The 16,389-nt window shown below is 40.8% G+C and overlaps 1 protein-coding gene across 7 annotated transcripts in view; it reads right to left on the bottom strand.

Annotated features, from left to right (window-relative positions):
* Positions 1-16,389, bottom strand: part of dlg1a (discs large MAGUK scaffold protein 1a) — a 135,385-nt gene that overhangs the window by 26,872 nt on the left and 92,124 nt on the right. For 6 of the 7 annotated variants that reach the window (XM_050054917.1, XM_050054918.1, XM_050054919.1 and 3 more), the window contains 2 exons: positions 14,199-14,355; positions 13,407-13,509 (listed from right to left, as the gene is read on the bottom strand). In XM_050054917.1, the coding sequence (XP_049910874.1) occupies positions 13,407-13,509; positions 14,199-14,355 (260 nt within the window). Of the gene's footprint in view, positions 1-3,798; positions 4,210-13,406; positions 13,510-14,198; positions 14,356-16,389 lie in introns of those variants that run through there. The other variant, XM_050054923.1, reaches the window with a different exon arrangement.

Here is a 16,389-nt window from a genome sequence, read left to right as displayed (position 1 = left end):
ACAGAGGTGCAGACGAAAGCACTGAGCTGCCGACAGATTCTCTACAGCCATAATCTAATAGTCTGTTTGATCTGAATATTAACTCCTGTTACATCAGACGCGGTCCATGTCAATATCATCATAAACACACACACACACACACGCACACACACACACACACACACACACACACACACACACACACACACACACAGCCAGTCTGACTCAGATACATTACCTAAACTTTTAAAATCTGTGTTTACAAATCTCTTCATGCTGGATGTTTTGTTATGCATAAATACAGGTATTACATTTTTATTTATTTTTTAATTTATTAAGATAGATTCATCCTGCAGTGTCCATGGAAATATGGTCTTTTATAAGTGGATCAGGTGTCACTAATTGGATAGGAGGAATTAGCATAGACTGAGGTTGCAATTGTGTAGGTAGATTTTCACGATGCATTAACTGTCTCAGAAAAGACTCACTGTGCACTGTATTATACAGCTATATCAGTATATAATGACCCTTAAAGGAATGAAAACAGGGTTTTTTTGGTTTAACAAACACTTCACTGAAACCATTTTTTCAACAGGAAAAGACATGTGTGAGAGATGTACACTGTATAACCTTTGATTTTCATACCACGGTATACCGGCTTCACTACTGCAACTCTTGTGCGGGCTGTCTGGATTAACGGGTGTAGCCACTGTGATGTCACCCATTGGTTTGTTGGCTACCGTTCTGAAGTCTCAAGTTTGGAATTTTGGTTGTTACCATCTTGTCTTTTTGGAGCCAGAAGTGACCGCATTTGAACGAGAGGGTGGAGCTTTGCTAGCCTCTGTTCTGACAGGTTGCCATAGCAGCTTGTCAGTTACAAGGTAGCCACACCTTAAATCATACCCTGCTTTATGGTCTGCTTTACTCTACATGGGATTTTATTTACAACATGAATATCTAGGACAATAAAACTAGAAATTGAGACCATAGATTCATTAGGAAAATGTCTACTGAGGTAATAAATTAAGCAGGAAGTAGGATCATTTGCTAAATGACTTCTACACATTCTGACTTGTTTTGGCAACCAGTGGAGTCACCCCCAGCTGGCTATTAGAAACAATGCCGGTTTAAGGCACTTCCGCATGGAGTCATTTTTTACACCCGAAGGCTACATCTACTTTTTTACATAGTTTAGTTGACTGGGAGCTTCCTGAAACAAAGAAGCCAGGTGCACAAAACTACTTGGGTCAGAACAGGCAGGAACCGTGCCTGTGTCTGTCCTACCTGATGTCAATGGGCTCAATACCAGATACATACCGTTAACCCATGTAAATCCGTCATACATGTTGTGCTGTAGGTGGGAAACATGGGAGTCTGCTCTGAACACAAGTGTCACATTATACATGCAACTGAGTTCACACAGTGACGTTCAAGTGGCTCAGCGGTGGTGTGACATGGCATCATTGGAGCAGCAGTTATTAGTCAGTAAGCTCATATTTGCTCATTGACTGGAATGAAACTAACCCACTGGGAACACACAAAGCTGGAATCAAAACACAGCAACTGTCACACTTCTACCTACACATGCTAATCGATTTATTTCCCTCAAACCTGTCTTAATTCTACTTTCATAATGTATTTGCTGGTGTTACACAAATACAACAATGAATTTTCCAACAGAACTTTCAGTTTTTATTGCCAGGAACAACTGTTTCCCCGTCTCACTTGAATGACAAGTAGTAAATTGCGAGAGAGCAACCGGTTGGCCAATCAATGCAAAGTGCAATGATTTGCTCACACACTCAGCTGAGCAGCCCTGAGCTTTAGTATCCTCCTGCTACATGCAGCAAAAACACTTTAGTTTCTGACCCATTTTTGTTTTCAAGTGGTCATAAAAATGTCATTGTGCCTCTTTAATTATAAATGTACATTATTTATGGAAATGCACAGAGTGGAAAAACAAATGAGATTATGCATTCTTGAATGTGCATTCGTGGCTTTTAGGGGATCCTTCCAACAGGAAAACTGAAGTAAAAAAACAAAAAAACTTTTAACCAGCAGTTTGCTGTCTCTAAATGACTGTAAATTGAGATTGTTTTGATTCAAAGCGGCTGAACAAACAGCAAATAAGTCTGTAATAAATCCTTACTGACTGTCCTCTGGTCTCCTTAAAACCACACAGTTTCCCAGAAACCTCTGAACTAACACACGGATGACAACGCCGCTGGCAATAAGCCTGCAAAAGCCCTTCTGAAGGATGTCGCTGTCTGTGTGTGTGCGCATGTGTGTGTATGTGTGTGTGTCTGAACCATTACTGTGGACTACAGAATCTAATTAACCCTGAGTAATTCAATCATACTCGAGGTACACACGGTCACACACATACACAAAAACACACACACACACACACACACACACACACACACAGAATCTGCAGTATCTCCCGACTTTTCCAGTATTTCTCCCCATTTCTGTTTTCATTTCCTTGTTTACCTCTCTGCATACACACTCTGCTTCTCAACATTGTCAAGAACCAGCCTACAACACCCAGATCTCAACTCTGATTTCCCCCCAGGCGTCCATTAATCTGACACATTGATGCTCACAGACGCAAACAACTGAACTGTACTAAAACCGCTCAAAGCTACACACATCTGAAATCACTGAAATACTGAAGTAACGTGATCTCTCGTGCTTTTTTAGACACTGATGTTCTGAAAAAACAACTTAAATGGATTTGTTGACAAGAAGATTGATGTTCTCAGTATTTAACTATAGCTACATGTACTGCTAAATTATAGATGCAGACAACAAGGCAACACTTCACGTGCAAGCACAACTGCCTCCAATCTCAGGATTGAAATACCCTTTTTCTGAGAATTTTAATTTCTTGCTTTAACCTTAAATATTTTCATCGCTGACCCCGGTACGGCATTTTCAATCTCAGCTGTAATCCATTACAAATTGACGGATTAACACTTCTATTCCTGTTCGTCTCACTGGAGTACACCACAGAGTGATCACACACACCGACATCACCAGATACTGTATGAACTTTCACCGGCATTATCACCTTTAACTGTCTCTGTCAACATACATCGCCTCAGTGCAGCATCATGGGATTAAGAGGTGGAGAGAGAGACAGAGAGGAAGAGATACAACGAGACAGAATGAAGAGGAGGAGAGGGAGCAGACTGACTGTGACTGAGCTCGGATGTATTGCAGCAAAATTACATCTGATACAGTGGGATAAAGAATACAGGAAAAAGTTTACCTAAGAGAGGAAGTGTTGAAAAAACAGAGACAAAGACAGTAGTGTGATCTATAGGCAGTGTTAGAGCTACGATATTAGAGTCCTGAGTCCTGAGGAGAAAGACAAAACCAGCACGGTCAAAGCTGCAGCTCTGATCATGACCAAAGCCACTGCTGAGAAGTCAGAGCAGCAGCTTTGATCGTCTTCTTAAAAACTATATTCAGCATTTTCAGTTGAAGTATGAGAGAAAATAAGACAAAAAAGACTTTTACTAAGCCACCAATGTTTCTACATCACTGATAATTTCTTACACTGTGACAGTCATTAGACCAAAGACAGCGTAGGAGCCAACATTTTAATGCAGCATCACTGGTCATCAGAGGGATAACAGTGTCACCACATCATCTGTCTTTTTAAGTCCAATATTACTTTTAACATCATTCCCCAAAACATTCTCTGACAGTGTTACCCATCAACAGTGATGCCAGGGTGTTAGTCGAGGCAGGATGTTAACAAGTAAATCAGTTCAGGTCCGTCTCTCCCAACTCCTGCTCAGCTGTACTCACGTGCTGCTGGCAGACAGGCAGGCTCAACAACGTCCGCACGATACAATGCTGGTATGGTGGCTTTCGGTTGAGTGCGTGTGTGCGTGTGAGAGTGAGGTTTTACTGCTTACAGTCCCGGGATGTGAATGAGATGGAAAAACAGAGAGAGAGCAGATGTGTGTGCCTGTGTGTGTGTGTGTGTGTGTGTGTGTGATAATAAAAAAATCTAACGCCAGCTCCACATTGGATCCAGCATGTGAGCGAGCCGGAGCAGAAAGATGTGAATGTGTGTGTTTGTGTGAAAAGAATTGTGTGTAGGTATGCAGCACTGTGTGGCACACAGATGATGTGTGTGTGTGAGTGTGTTTAAAATCAGTCCAGTGTTGCTCAGCTGCCACGGAAACAACAGATGCTAACTCTCTCTCTACTACACTCCTCTCTTTCTCTATCTCTCGTCCGCTGGTTGCGTTCGTTTTGCTCCTCCCCCTCTTTGACAGCAGCTTGCTGTAGGGCGGAGACACACACACACACACATGCACGCACCCACACACACACTGACTAAAAGACACACACACACACTGTTTCCGACACACACACACACTGTTTCCTCAGGTCACTCATGCAGGAAGCTGAGTCGTTGCCAGGCTCTCCTGCCCTACTTTGGCCCAGGGAATCGGTCTACACGCAACACACACACACGGTAAAGCTTGACCAAGCATTTTGAATATTGATTTTTGGGAAGCTTAATTAAAAGCGCAATTCATTTTCCTTAAATTGATTTTGCCATTCGCTTTATATGGAAACGGCAAAAAAAAGACTAGCATCTGCCTTCGTACGTATAAGAACTCTTTCTGCTCTGCATGATTTATGTCTGTCTGTGTCTCCATCTGTCTCTTATTCTCCCTCTATCTCCACTTTCTGTCTCTCTATTTTTGAATGTTTTTTCTCTATCTGTATTTCATTTTTACCAGGGTTATAAGAAACTTTGTCTACATATGTATGAAAGAAGTGACTTTTTTATCATGTCAAATTCAGCAGGTTATGCTAAAGGCATCCATAGTTTCATCAAGCAAACACACACTTCTCTGCCTCTCTCTCTGGACATCGAACTCCCCAAGAACACACCGAAATCACCACACATGAAGTTCTGCGTGATCAGCATCTAACTGTCTCTGTCAAAACACATCACCTCAATGCAGCATTATTAGATTAAGGAGACACAGGGAGAGAGAGATGGAGGGAGGAAACAAGACATAATGGAGAGGGAGACAGAGAGGAGAGGAGGAGGAGGAGGAGGAGAGGATACAGAGAGGAAGAGGTGGGGGGAGGGGTGGTGACAGAGACTAATGGCTCTGGGGCTCATATTCCCTCTTTCCTTCATTTACCTCTCCTCTCCGCTCCCCAGAGGAGCATTGTTCCTCCATTCAGCAGCTGGCAGAGACCTTCTCTGCATTGTGCAGCTTCAGTGCTATCCAACAGAGAACCGCTGGAGACGGGCAGTTCCCGTCTTTAGGGCTGTGTGCATTGCACCAATGTTTTCCTTTCGGATCACCCTTTCTAATATTGAATCAGAGCTCTATTTGTAGAAGCATATATGTACTGTAAATAATCAAAGGTCTGTCCTGCTATCTACTTTACTGCAGGAAAGAGCATGGCTTTTATGTCCTATTTCATGTCATTATTGCTTTAACATGTTTCACTTTTTATTGCTTATGTTACATTTAAAGGTACCATGTGGGGTTTTTTTAACCCCTGTTTTCCTGCTATTCCACTGATGGACAGTTGGTGGCGGTAACATTCAGTAAAGTATAGCAATGTGGGTTTGTAATCAGGTTTGCAGATGTTGCAGATGATGTGAGTAATACTAACTTTGTTTGCAAGAGAACGCCAGAGTGCACCTTTAACTTAAAGTATTTTTATATTTTTATTATATTTTTCCTGTGTGCATCATTTTACTTCTGCTGCTGCAAATATCTAATTCCTCCAAGGGGATGAATTAAGTTTAATTATCTACATTTCCAAGACATTATGTGGGCTATACTTAGATTTTAATTATTTAGTGGATAGACTACAAGACACGAGATGTATTAAAAGGAGCAGGCAAGTCATCAAAATCTTCTTGTGAAACATCCTTCTTGCGTTTGTACATGCATACCTCTTATATCACATCAGATTAATGCAATATAATCCTTCATCTGGTAAGTCTGTTTTTAAAGCATACCAGAATCGATTGAATGAGGCTCTGGCTCTAAAAATAGCATTGCTGGAGGAGGCTCATCTATAATTAATATGATTCAGTACAGTAATCTATACTGGTATTGATTACCAGATCAGATTGCAGACGAGATGAGAGGAGAGACCAGGAAAGGGAAAATAAAAAAGAGAGAGAGATGTCTTATACTGATGTACCAAACTGAAGTTAAAATGTCAAGACTGAAAAATGTGTTTCATCTCTGGCAGCTAATAAAAGCCTCAGCATGATGGTGACGCTGCGGCACGCTGCAAATCTCATATCAGTCACCTTCCTGTTACAAGTGACGCCTCCAATCCCCCAAACCACACTGTGTGAGTGGTGAGTCAGACCATTACCACAGACACCAGTAACACTGGGAAGGAGAGGAGGGGGCGCTGACAGGTGGGAAGGAAGGAGAGGGACAAAGGAGAGGGAGGAAAGTGAGCAGAAAAGAAGGAACAGCGATAAAGTGATGTAGGAAAAGAAAGGAGAGCAGCCTACTGTACATATTCAGCACATAATATTCCCACAACTTTGTGTCTGAAAGCTGGGATATAGAGCCGCTGTTAATCTTCTACTTAACAACTGGTGCACCACACACACACGCACACTCACATGCACACAAAGTGTAATAAGCAGGCTAACAGAAGTGAAGATAATCCTCTCTGCATCACCTCAGTATTACTGCTGACAGACACCGCCTCTGTGTGTGTGTCATGTGTGTGTACAGTATGAGTGTGACAGTGTGTTTGTGACAGTTGTGTGTAATCCTGGTGACTAATACTGCTGTCAACCTGCAAGCATTACCAGTCCCACATCAGGAAACTTAAGGCACGGGGGGAGATCATGTTAAAAGGTCAAGTTTGTTTTTGTTTTTTAAATGGACATCTGGAAATGTTTCCGATCAGCTGTATCACGTACTTGAGAACTGGGAATTGAAGCAGCAAAACTTCTTTCATATATTAAGACCTGACGTGAGATTCGATCGTTGCCTCCTCTCACATCCACATTGATAAATGTTGAGCTTTGCACGAAAATGTCTGTACGCCCAATTTTCTGTTGTACGTTGGTTTCATAAATGAGGGCCAATGTTTACGAAAAAGTATTTTTTTCGTGGTTATCTGATGATTGTTTTGTAAGAAATCTTAATATGTCAATCTAATATGCTCATAAACTGCTCCCTATCCTCAGCAGTGCAATCCAAGTGAAGTGTATTCTGCACCCAATAATATCTTATAAAAAATCCTACAGATGGAGATCTTGGGTGAGTATCCAGTCAAGCAGCTTTGCCTGGCAAAATGGGTATGAATTTGGGGTACAACACATTTTGGAGCCACTGGTCTGATACATAAAATTGGCTTAAAATAGCCTGAAAAGTGATGGGGGATGTCAGCAGAACTAATGCAGCATGAGGACTTTTCACAGACAAACACTCTCCATCTGCTGTTCTTCAAATAAACACAGATCTATATCTGCTGCATCAGCTTAAATCAGCCGTGTCTCTGCCCAAGCTAGCACGCACACGCACACGCACACACAGAGCTGTGTTGTGTTTGGGTACACCGGGTACCATATTTAATATAAATAACAGGAGGAGACCTGCGCACACACGGTGAGAGAGACACTTTTCCACTCCTGGTGGAGGTCATTATGAGTTCCTCTCACATTGGCAGGAAGTGTGTGTGTGAAACAGAGGGAGCACTGCTGGTTACCGCATGCTATCGCCACGGGAATGGGACAAACATGGACCTCGGATAAACACACACACACACACACACACACATACGCCCACAATGCTGACCAAAGCCCAGCATGGACAGAAGGTTTGATATAAAGTTCATTCAGCAGTCACTAACAAGAGTCACGACACACTGACACACACACACGCACACGCACACACACACACACACACACACACACACACACACAGATCTTAGACTAACCTATCATTTTTAAGGGGCCAGCGTGAGCTAAATCATTAAACGTTAACGTTCACCTAGTTTCTTGCCTGTTGAGCAGGAAAAACCTTTAAAATCAGGCTACAGCACAGTCGGCTCTTAGTGAGGCCAGCTGGACCACCTCTGATACCTGCTGAGTGTTGACACTGTAAGTTGCCCAATATACTGTAACACCAAACTATGCCAAACCAGCAGACTGTCGAACCACTCTGACACTTTATCAGGCGATCAGCAGGACTTCAAAGGACAGTTTTTCAAATGAATAACACAAAAAATCGTGAACATAAGTGAAAGATAGTCTTAAAAGGTGGACTGAAAAAGGCTAATACCTGATTAATATGTCAGTCTCGAACATACTGAACATACAGATCAATAGCAGAGAAATGGATTACACCCCTGAAGTGAGGGGTTAGAGTTACATTTACACAGTTGTTTCGATTGTTTTTGTTTTGACACATTTTGCAGCTGTTTCTCTGCTTCACATTCAGCATCAGCTGTTATTGCTATCAATCCAAGCTGACTACAGTGGCCAACATCTGAGAGGAGTACAACTAAAATGAAATGCAGGGTTCCCACACCTTAAACATTTCAAAGACTAGGGCTGCCTATCGTTGGGGTTTTTCTGATAACGGTGCCAAAACAATACTTTTAATACAGTACCAGTGCCTAAATGGTGCCTAAACTGATACTTTTTTTCAAAATATAACACCGAACGACAGTCTGCCACTTGAAAGAACAGCCTTGTTTGAACTGGTTCACTTAGATATATGAATATGAATTAATACAATAAACTATACACAAATTTACCTAACACAATCATATAATAAATAAAAACAATAATCTAACACTAAATAACAGTTACAGTACTAATAACAGTAAAATAAGGTTTGAGTTAGGATCAGCAATTCACTTCCTGTCTCAGTTGAGACTCAGCAGCCAGACATTTCGCCATTATCTGTTTAGGAGTGGCTGAGATTGTCACTACTGAGAATAGCTGATATGCCTTATAACAGTCCACCTCAGAACAACCTAGTCAGTTTCTATTGTGAGGCTGACTTTGCTCGCTAACTTCAGGGCTAACCCCCATCACTTTTATCAGCAGGTGGCCAGCAAAACATAGTAACTTGTCTTGGGTCTTGAGGAGTTGCATCATTTATTCACTGACAAATAGTCTAAACTGTATACACACTGCACTGCAACGTTTAACTTCATACTCCTTGCTCCACTCACAGCAGCTTCACTGTCATATGTCAACTTCATACACACACTCTCTATCTCTCTCCAAAATAAGGCACTGAAATCCATGTCATGATTTGGTCCGGTAGGTACTACTCCTACAGGGTTTTGGTACTCAACTCCATCAAAGACAATTCAATGACTTTTCAAGGACTTTCCAGGTCCAATTCCCTCAAATTTAAGGACTTGACAAGGTACTTGTCAAAGGTTAATTAATGTTACAACACTAAGAATTTTCATAAGTAGAAAGAGCAATGAATAAAAAAAGAGAGTGATGCTTCAATGTGTCAAAACTTTTCAATTGTGCTGTGTCACAGTGATGGCAGACAGTCAAAACCCCCCCCACAAAACTTTAATTTCTATTCTTGCACAAAAATATTGATTCAAGCACCTTTAATGGTCCATGTTTATTTATGTCTATTTTCAACAATTCATCAAATTCACAAATTTTCAAGGGTTTCCAGGAACTTTGGGAACCCTGTAAACAGCATTTCATTTTTGTCTGCTACAGCAAACATATCTTCCCTGTCCATCAAATGTCCTGTGATCTCATTTAAAAAAACAAAGACAAAGAAATCACGGACCTAACCGGAGGAATTTGAATTTAATATGTTTTGGGTTTCATGATGTTGCTCCCTTGTTTTGCATTAATTTGTCAGAATACCATTAGGTTATTGTCTGCATCTAAGGAGTCAATCAAATCTTTGCATAAAGATTATAAAGTAATGTTAATGTTCATATTAGGTTTCCTGCAAAAGTCCTCTTCTTATCTACCTTTCAGACATAAACACACATCTTGTCCTGCTTGTTGAATAAGCAACAATACAAATATTCACCAGGAAAAAGGACAATGCTAGCATCAGTTTGCAGATTAGATCGCTAATTAGCGGCTGAGCTGACATTCATCAGCATATAAAGTTTGGTTACATGCTGGTTTGGTCCTTACTCTTCAAAATCGCTGACAACATGCTGTCTACCCACGACTTGTTGACTACACTGAAAGTTTGTTTACTTTGTCTTTTGTTTTCCTGCCAGAGGTTAGCCTGCTAGCTACTGCCAATCAAACACAGAAACACTGCTGAGATGAAAAGGAACATTTCTGATATCTCCCAAAAGACCTTTCATCCTTTTAATAATGAATCAACAACACATTAACAAAACACAACAACTGAAGAAAGATATAACAAAATGTGACTTCAGTTGGACTTTGAAGCCTCGAGGCTGTGAGTTTATGATACTTAAAAGATTTGTGGTGAGGTACCCCTTTAAGAGCTGAGGGCGCTGTCCGTGGTGCTGATCTGACTTGACATTCTAGAGCGGACACAAACAAACTCCTATGAAATGATTTGATGTTCTTGCTGGTATTTCTGCCAAAGGAGTAACCAGGTACAACCTAACACCAGGCTAACATGACATATCACCATAATCCACCTGTGTGCACCCAACAGAAGCGCTGTGCTCTCTACAGACTGCTTAGTTTTGAGAATCGCTGCTGGAGAGACAACACCAGTGAACTTCCCCTGAGTTTAAAATAGCAGTGTGTCAAGTTTATGCAGTCAGTTTTCAAATGTCTGTCTAGCTTATTATCTTATGCCCTTGGGTCCTCCTTGTCTGTGGTTACACTCACAGCTAAGACTGAAGTGAATTCCAAACTTTTGACGGCTTTTTAACTCACAGATGTCCTTCATAAAACCGAACACTTTCCCAGTGACAAGTGGAAAAAGGGACAGTTTACCATCTTAACATGTTCTCCTCAGTGGTTCATTTTCAGTCTACTGTTGCATCATATTTTAACTGCAAAGCTCTGAAGTTACTGTTGAGAACAGCAACAAGCTTTCATGAACTGGTTGGAGCTATTTAATCTCTAGTGGGGCCGGAAAAAACTCCCTTTTTTGCTTAAATGTCAGATCATAACTGAAAACCAATGGACCTACTGCATTTTTGCAGTATAAGTTTAACCTCTGCAGCCTCAAACTTTATTGAGGAACTTTATTTAAACGTACTTTCTCTTTTCAAATTGGAATTCATAGTCCATATATCATGCTTGTACAACGTTTCAGAATTCATAATCCATACATCGTGGTTTTCAGCTTGATGTATGGCTTATATCTCCATGCTATTTCCATAAGCTTCCAATACATTTGCATTCTGTGGCTGCTGGGAAACCTCATTATGCTCTGACAGTGCCTTCCACATCTTAATGAGTTGGGCTAACATCCATTTGCATCCATATCTGGGAAGACCTTCCTACGATCCATTTACCTAAACTCTAATTACTCTGTCCCATTTCTAGGTGATATTTCTAGCTTAAACTCCTCAACTGTTTGCCCCAAAATATTCTTGCTCTCTACAGATCCACTAAAATAAAAGTCTTGTGTTGATGGTAGCACTTCCCTCCTCAAATGTTCCAGTAAAATCCCAATTGTTGACTGGATTTGTATATCCTAGGAAGCCTGTTTGTTTTTTTTACATGATCTCCAAACCCTTCCAATTACATGCTAACTGTTTCATCAGTGATAGCATTTATATTTTCCCCTTTAGCAGTCTGACCTCCCCCAGGTCCTCTTACTGGTCCTCAGCTGAAGCCCAGTCCTGCCATGACTACATAATACCTGGATACTAGTGGGTACCCTGGCATGTTTCTAACTTTTCAAACAAACTTGAAACGCATCAACTGGCCTCTGAAGATAAGAATCCATACATACAGTATATGCAGAGTATCTACAGGATTTCAAAATGTTATACTATGCTCCCCAGAATTTAAATCAACACGATTAAAAAACATACTAAACATATGCAGGAGTATTCAGTCGTTCTCTAAGGCTGGAAATTAAATTCATTTTATGAGTTTAAATTAATTTCTCCTGAGACCTGTAAAGGACCTGTGTGTTATACTCTGGACCTGCCGATAACAACTTGCTCCTGGAACACCTCTCTGAGTGAATAATACATGGCTGATAACCAGAAAGGGACCAGGGGACCTGATGCTACTGTTAGTGTGTGTGTATGTGCGTGTGTGTTTGTGTAGGTGTTATACTGAGGTCCCCCAACATGACAGCATCCCATTAGATGAGCCAATCAGCAGTTATAACCTGGTTTCCTAGGTTACAGCCTTCTCAGTCACTCCCAGCAGACATATATATCCAGGATGGTGCTTGTTGGGAAACCTCACTCTGTGTGTGTCTGTGTGTGTTTTTATATTATACAAATAGTGAATTTCCAAACTGCAGTATATAACTAAAAATAAAATCTTGTTTACTATGATACGTTATCACTGCCTTACATTTAAAATGCATTTATGTTCGCATTATTATTTCTTCTCATGCCCACAAAGCTTGTTTTGTCAACATCTATTAAAAATAAACACATTTTATTAACTTTTGGGTTTTTCTGCACAGCTGGGAGCTGTAACTGTGTGTGGCAGCGACACACTGGTTGCTGTGTCTACAGTACACTGCCAGAAATTAAAACAGGTAAGGCCACAACATCATCATTAAAACATGTCTTACAGGAATACTCCACCCACAAACTGATCATCTCTATATCAATAACGCACCCCTCGTTACACTGAATTTGTGAAGAAAACTTTTTTGTCTTGCATTCCTTGACAACGAATCAAAGTGAAGAACTGATTGCACTGTACGTGTTGTATGAGAGTTTGTAACCTCTATTTTGGTATAGTTTTACTGATGGTAGAAGTGGCCCCCATTTACTTCAATTAATCAAGAACCTTTGCTGTTTTTGGATTCTTCTTTCACCGTAGAGCATGCAAGAAAAACAAAATTTTTGTCACAAATTCAAGGTAACACGGAGTGAGCAATTGATACACGAATGGTCATTTTGTGGGTGACGTCTTCCTTTAACACCAGACTGTTTTGCTGCCCCCTCTGTTTAAAGGGGCCTGTTTCAGCTCCAACAACACCCAGCTATACTGATGAGTATGGTCAGAGGTGTACCCCTTGCACCTTTAACCACACCTAACAGTGATGTCACAGGGTCCTGAAATACACCTGTACATCACTGCAGCAAGGTAAAAAAATAAACCACTAGAGGTCAGTAAATACAAGATTTTCTGGGGGCGGTCATTCACTGTTTGATTTAAAACTTCTGTTCTGTTCTGTAGCAATGCCATCCAGACGTTCCAAGCATTAATCTGTACATGAGATCGATGCTAATGTGCTGTGTTCATCTGCAGTACTCACCCTCAGGTCTGTACTGCGCTACTATGGTAACGGTCTGTCCTGCGTTCTTCAGAGCTGCTGCTGCCTGCTCATGTGTTGCACTGGACAGATCCACACCGTTCACCTACACACAAACACAAACACACACACAGAACATTAGAGCCCATGCCTTGGATCAATAGTAATAAATGTAAAGTGAAATGAGCACGCCATGAAGAACACTGTACATCCTGCTGGGTCAATAACTCACAGGTGACCAGTCGTGTAAACTGTGCACATGTGTTGTATGTGTGTACTTTGTGAGGGCTTGTTTGATGCATAAAATCGTTCCATGCCAGAGCTTTCATCATAATACACTCAAAGTCATTCTGCAGGGATTATTGGTGCTTCTACAGTCTGAGGACTAAATCCTGTTTGAATCCTGTCTGAAGAAAATTAAAGCCATATTTCACTTTCATCAAACAAAATGACAGCTGTAACACACACACACAACCGACTGGTAATTTGCAAAGAAAATGATACCAGTTCCAGGAAATGTCTCTTTAAATTCAGATTGCTGTGCAAAAGAATGCAAAGATGGTTCAAACTAATCAGCTTCAGTAAAATATTCACAGTTATGCTGAGCTGTATGACTCCACATCAATAATGTACAGAAGAAAATTCAGAAAGTGGAAGCTCTGATGGAGAATAAAGCAACAGGATGACTCCCTTGATAACAGTAATAATGGTAGGATTTGAGCCATTAATAATAATGGTGACAGTACTCGTGTTGTATATCTGTGTGTACTGTCTGTAACAGGCCTTAGCTCGTACCGACAGGATGCGGTCTCCCTTTCGTAGCTCTCCACAGAGATCAGCCGGACCTCCGGCAAGAATGAAGGAGATGAAGATTCCCTCTCCATCCTCCCCTCCAACAATGTTAAAACCAAGACCTGTTGACCCTCGCTGGAGCACCACCCGCCTGGGTTCTCTGAAAGAAACAAAATAAAACACACACACAGTGTTAGGGTAAAAGATGATGGTATATGACTTTTGAATTTAGTTTTATAGGCATCTTAATGTGTGATGACATTTGATCAGTTACGACTTAAATTGCAACCCTTGCTTTTTGCTGTTTAAAGGTAAAGTTTAACTGGTGTTTTGTTGTACCACCTCTTTAACCATGCCCGAATATCCAGTGACAAGGAGAAGAACATATCTATTACAACATATCTACAAATGAAAACATTAAAATATTCAGATGTATTTGCAGTTACTGTAGTGTTTATACTCTAATAGTTTCTGAATGTATGTATATGCATGTATAATATCTGCCTTGTTTTAATAAAAGGTATATCTAGATGGAGGGAAAATGTTAAAGCTGGATGATTCCCCTAAATGACCAGCAGATGTCAGTATTGCACTGTCCCTGTTTTGTTGCACCACCACTTAGTTACTCTGTCCTAAATGTACAATTCTGACTTAGTTTATAAATGGTTTGATTCGTTGGCAAATCAGCATAACTTGAATATCTTTTGACAGTGGGAGTGAATATGAGCGCATACAGGAAATCCAAGTCAACACAGGTCAAAACAGGCAAATACATACTTAAGACAGAACTGAAAGCAGAGCCATTGTATTGAGAGAAAACCACTGGACCATCATGTCCCTCACTGAATAAAAACCATCATGTTTAATACGGAAGAAAATCCAAGAATCCAATTGTTGAATAACTCTTAGTCAGTTAAGAGGGTATTCATAAATACTCCATACACTGTTTATATGTGAAATTTGGATTTCCTTCCCCTGAGATTATTCTAACCAGGGATGCACAAATCTGAAACCACTGCATCAGTATCCAGACGTGACAGATCCACATTAAAAACTGGTTCTTTGTTATAAAAATTGTCAACCCCCTCAGTTAAGTTCATAATGGTGGGCTGGTGACATTAATACCACAGAAATCCCTGGCCTCGTGCTACCTTACACAGAAATGGTTTCAGTGAGTCCAATGCAGTGTGGATCCCTTGATCTACGACACAAAGGTTTCACCTGAAACCTCCTGCTTTGAGAGAAAGCGGATGTTTTGCAATCAGAGTGCGAAAGAGAAAGAGATGAACGAGAGAATACAGGAGCGAAAAGAGAGGAAAAAAGGGGCAGACGTCAAAATGACCATTCTGCCGTTGGTCTGAGGCTTATCAGATTTATTATAATCAAAGTGCACTGATTGGCCCAGAGGGGTATGACGGAATGAGTCATATTCTGGTAACCACGGTGACGCCAGTTGAGTGACGAGGGCTGTGATAGGCTGTAATCCGTCCATTAAAATGGATTAAAGACAGTAGAGCAGCTATGAGAGAGTATCTGCATGTGTGTGTGTGTGTGTGTGTGTGTGTGTGTGTGTGTGTGTGTACATATGTGACCTGAGTTTACACGGCAGACAAAATGTGCGCTGCCATCTGCCCTTTGCAGCCAAACACACACACACTCAAACACATTCACACGCATGCAGCAGCAGAGCAAGCAGTCAGGGACAGAGGTCATTCAGTGTATTTTGGGCTCTGTAGGGATTCTGTTTACCAATCCGGTGATGTGGACCTCTCTGAGGGCCACTGAAGACCTCAGAGGAGGACATGACACAAGCAACAAAGGACAGGGGAAAGAAGAGGATGAAGACATGTCTAACATTTGACCCCATTAACAGCTCAATTTACATTTATTCTTTAGCTAGTAAAGCTCAAAAGCTGCTGCTAAATTTCATATATGTTGATGAAATGGAATTTTCTTTGGTCAACAAACGTTGCAATAAGAAGTGACCGACATGCATGGCATTTCTAAACAAATACTTTTTACTGCAACAGCTGCACAATCTTTCCTCTGGGATATCTAAAATAATTTTATCGATGACATTAACTGATATATGTAGTTTAACCTTACAAATTTGGTTATCTTTGGAAACCCTTGGTGGAATTTGAAAAATAATTTCACAGTGAATGTATATGTGGTTGTGCAGCATGTTTAATTT

The sequence above is a fragment of the Epinephelus moara genome, chromosome 10 (genome assembly GCF_006386435.1).
Source record: "Epinephelus moara isolate mb chromosome 10, YSFRI_EMoa_1.0, whole genome shotgun sequence".
NCBI lineage: Eukaryota > Metazoa > Chordata > Actinopteri > Perciformes > Serranidae > Epinephelus > Epinephelus moara.
Note: the sequence above shows the minus strand (reverse complement) of the source record. Positions and strands in the feature narration are given on the sequence as shown.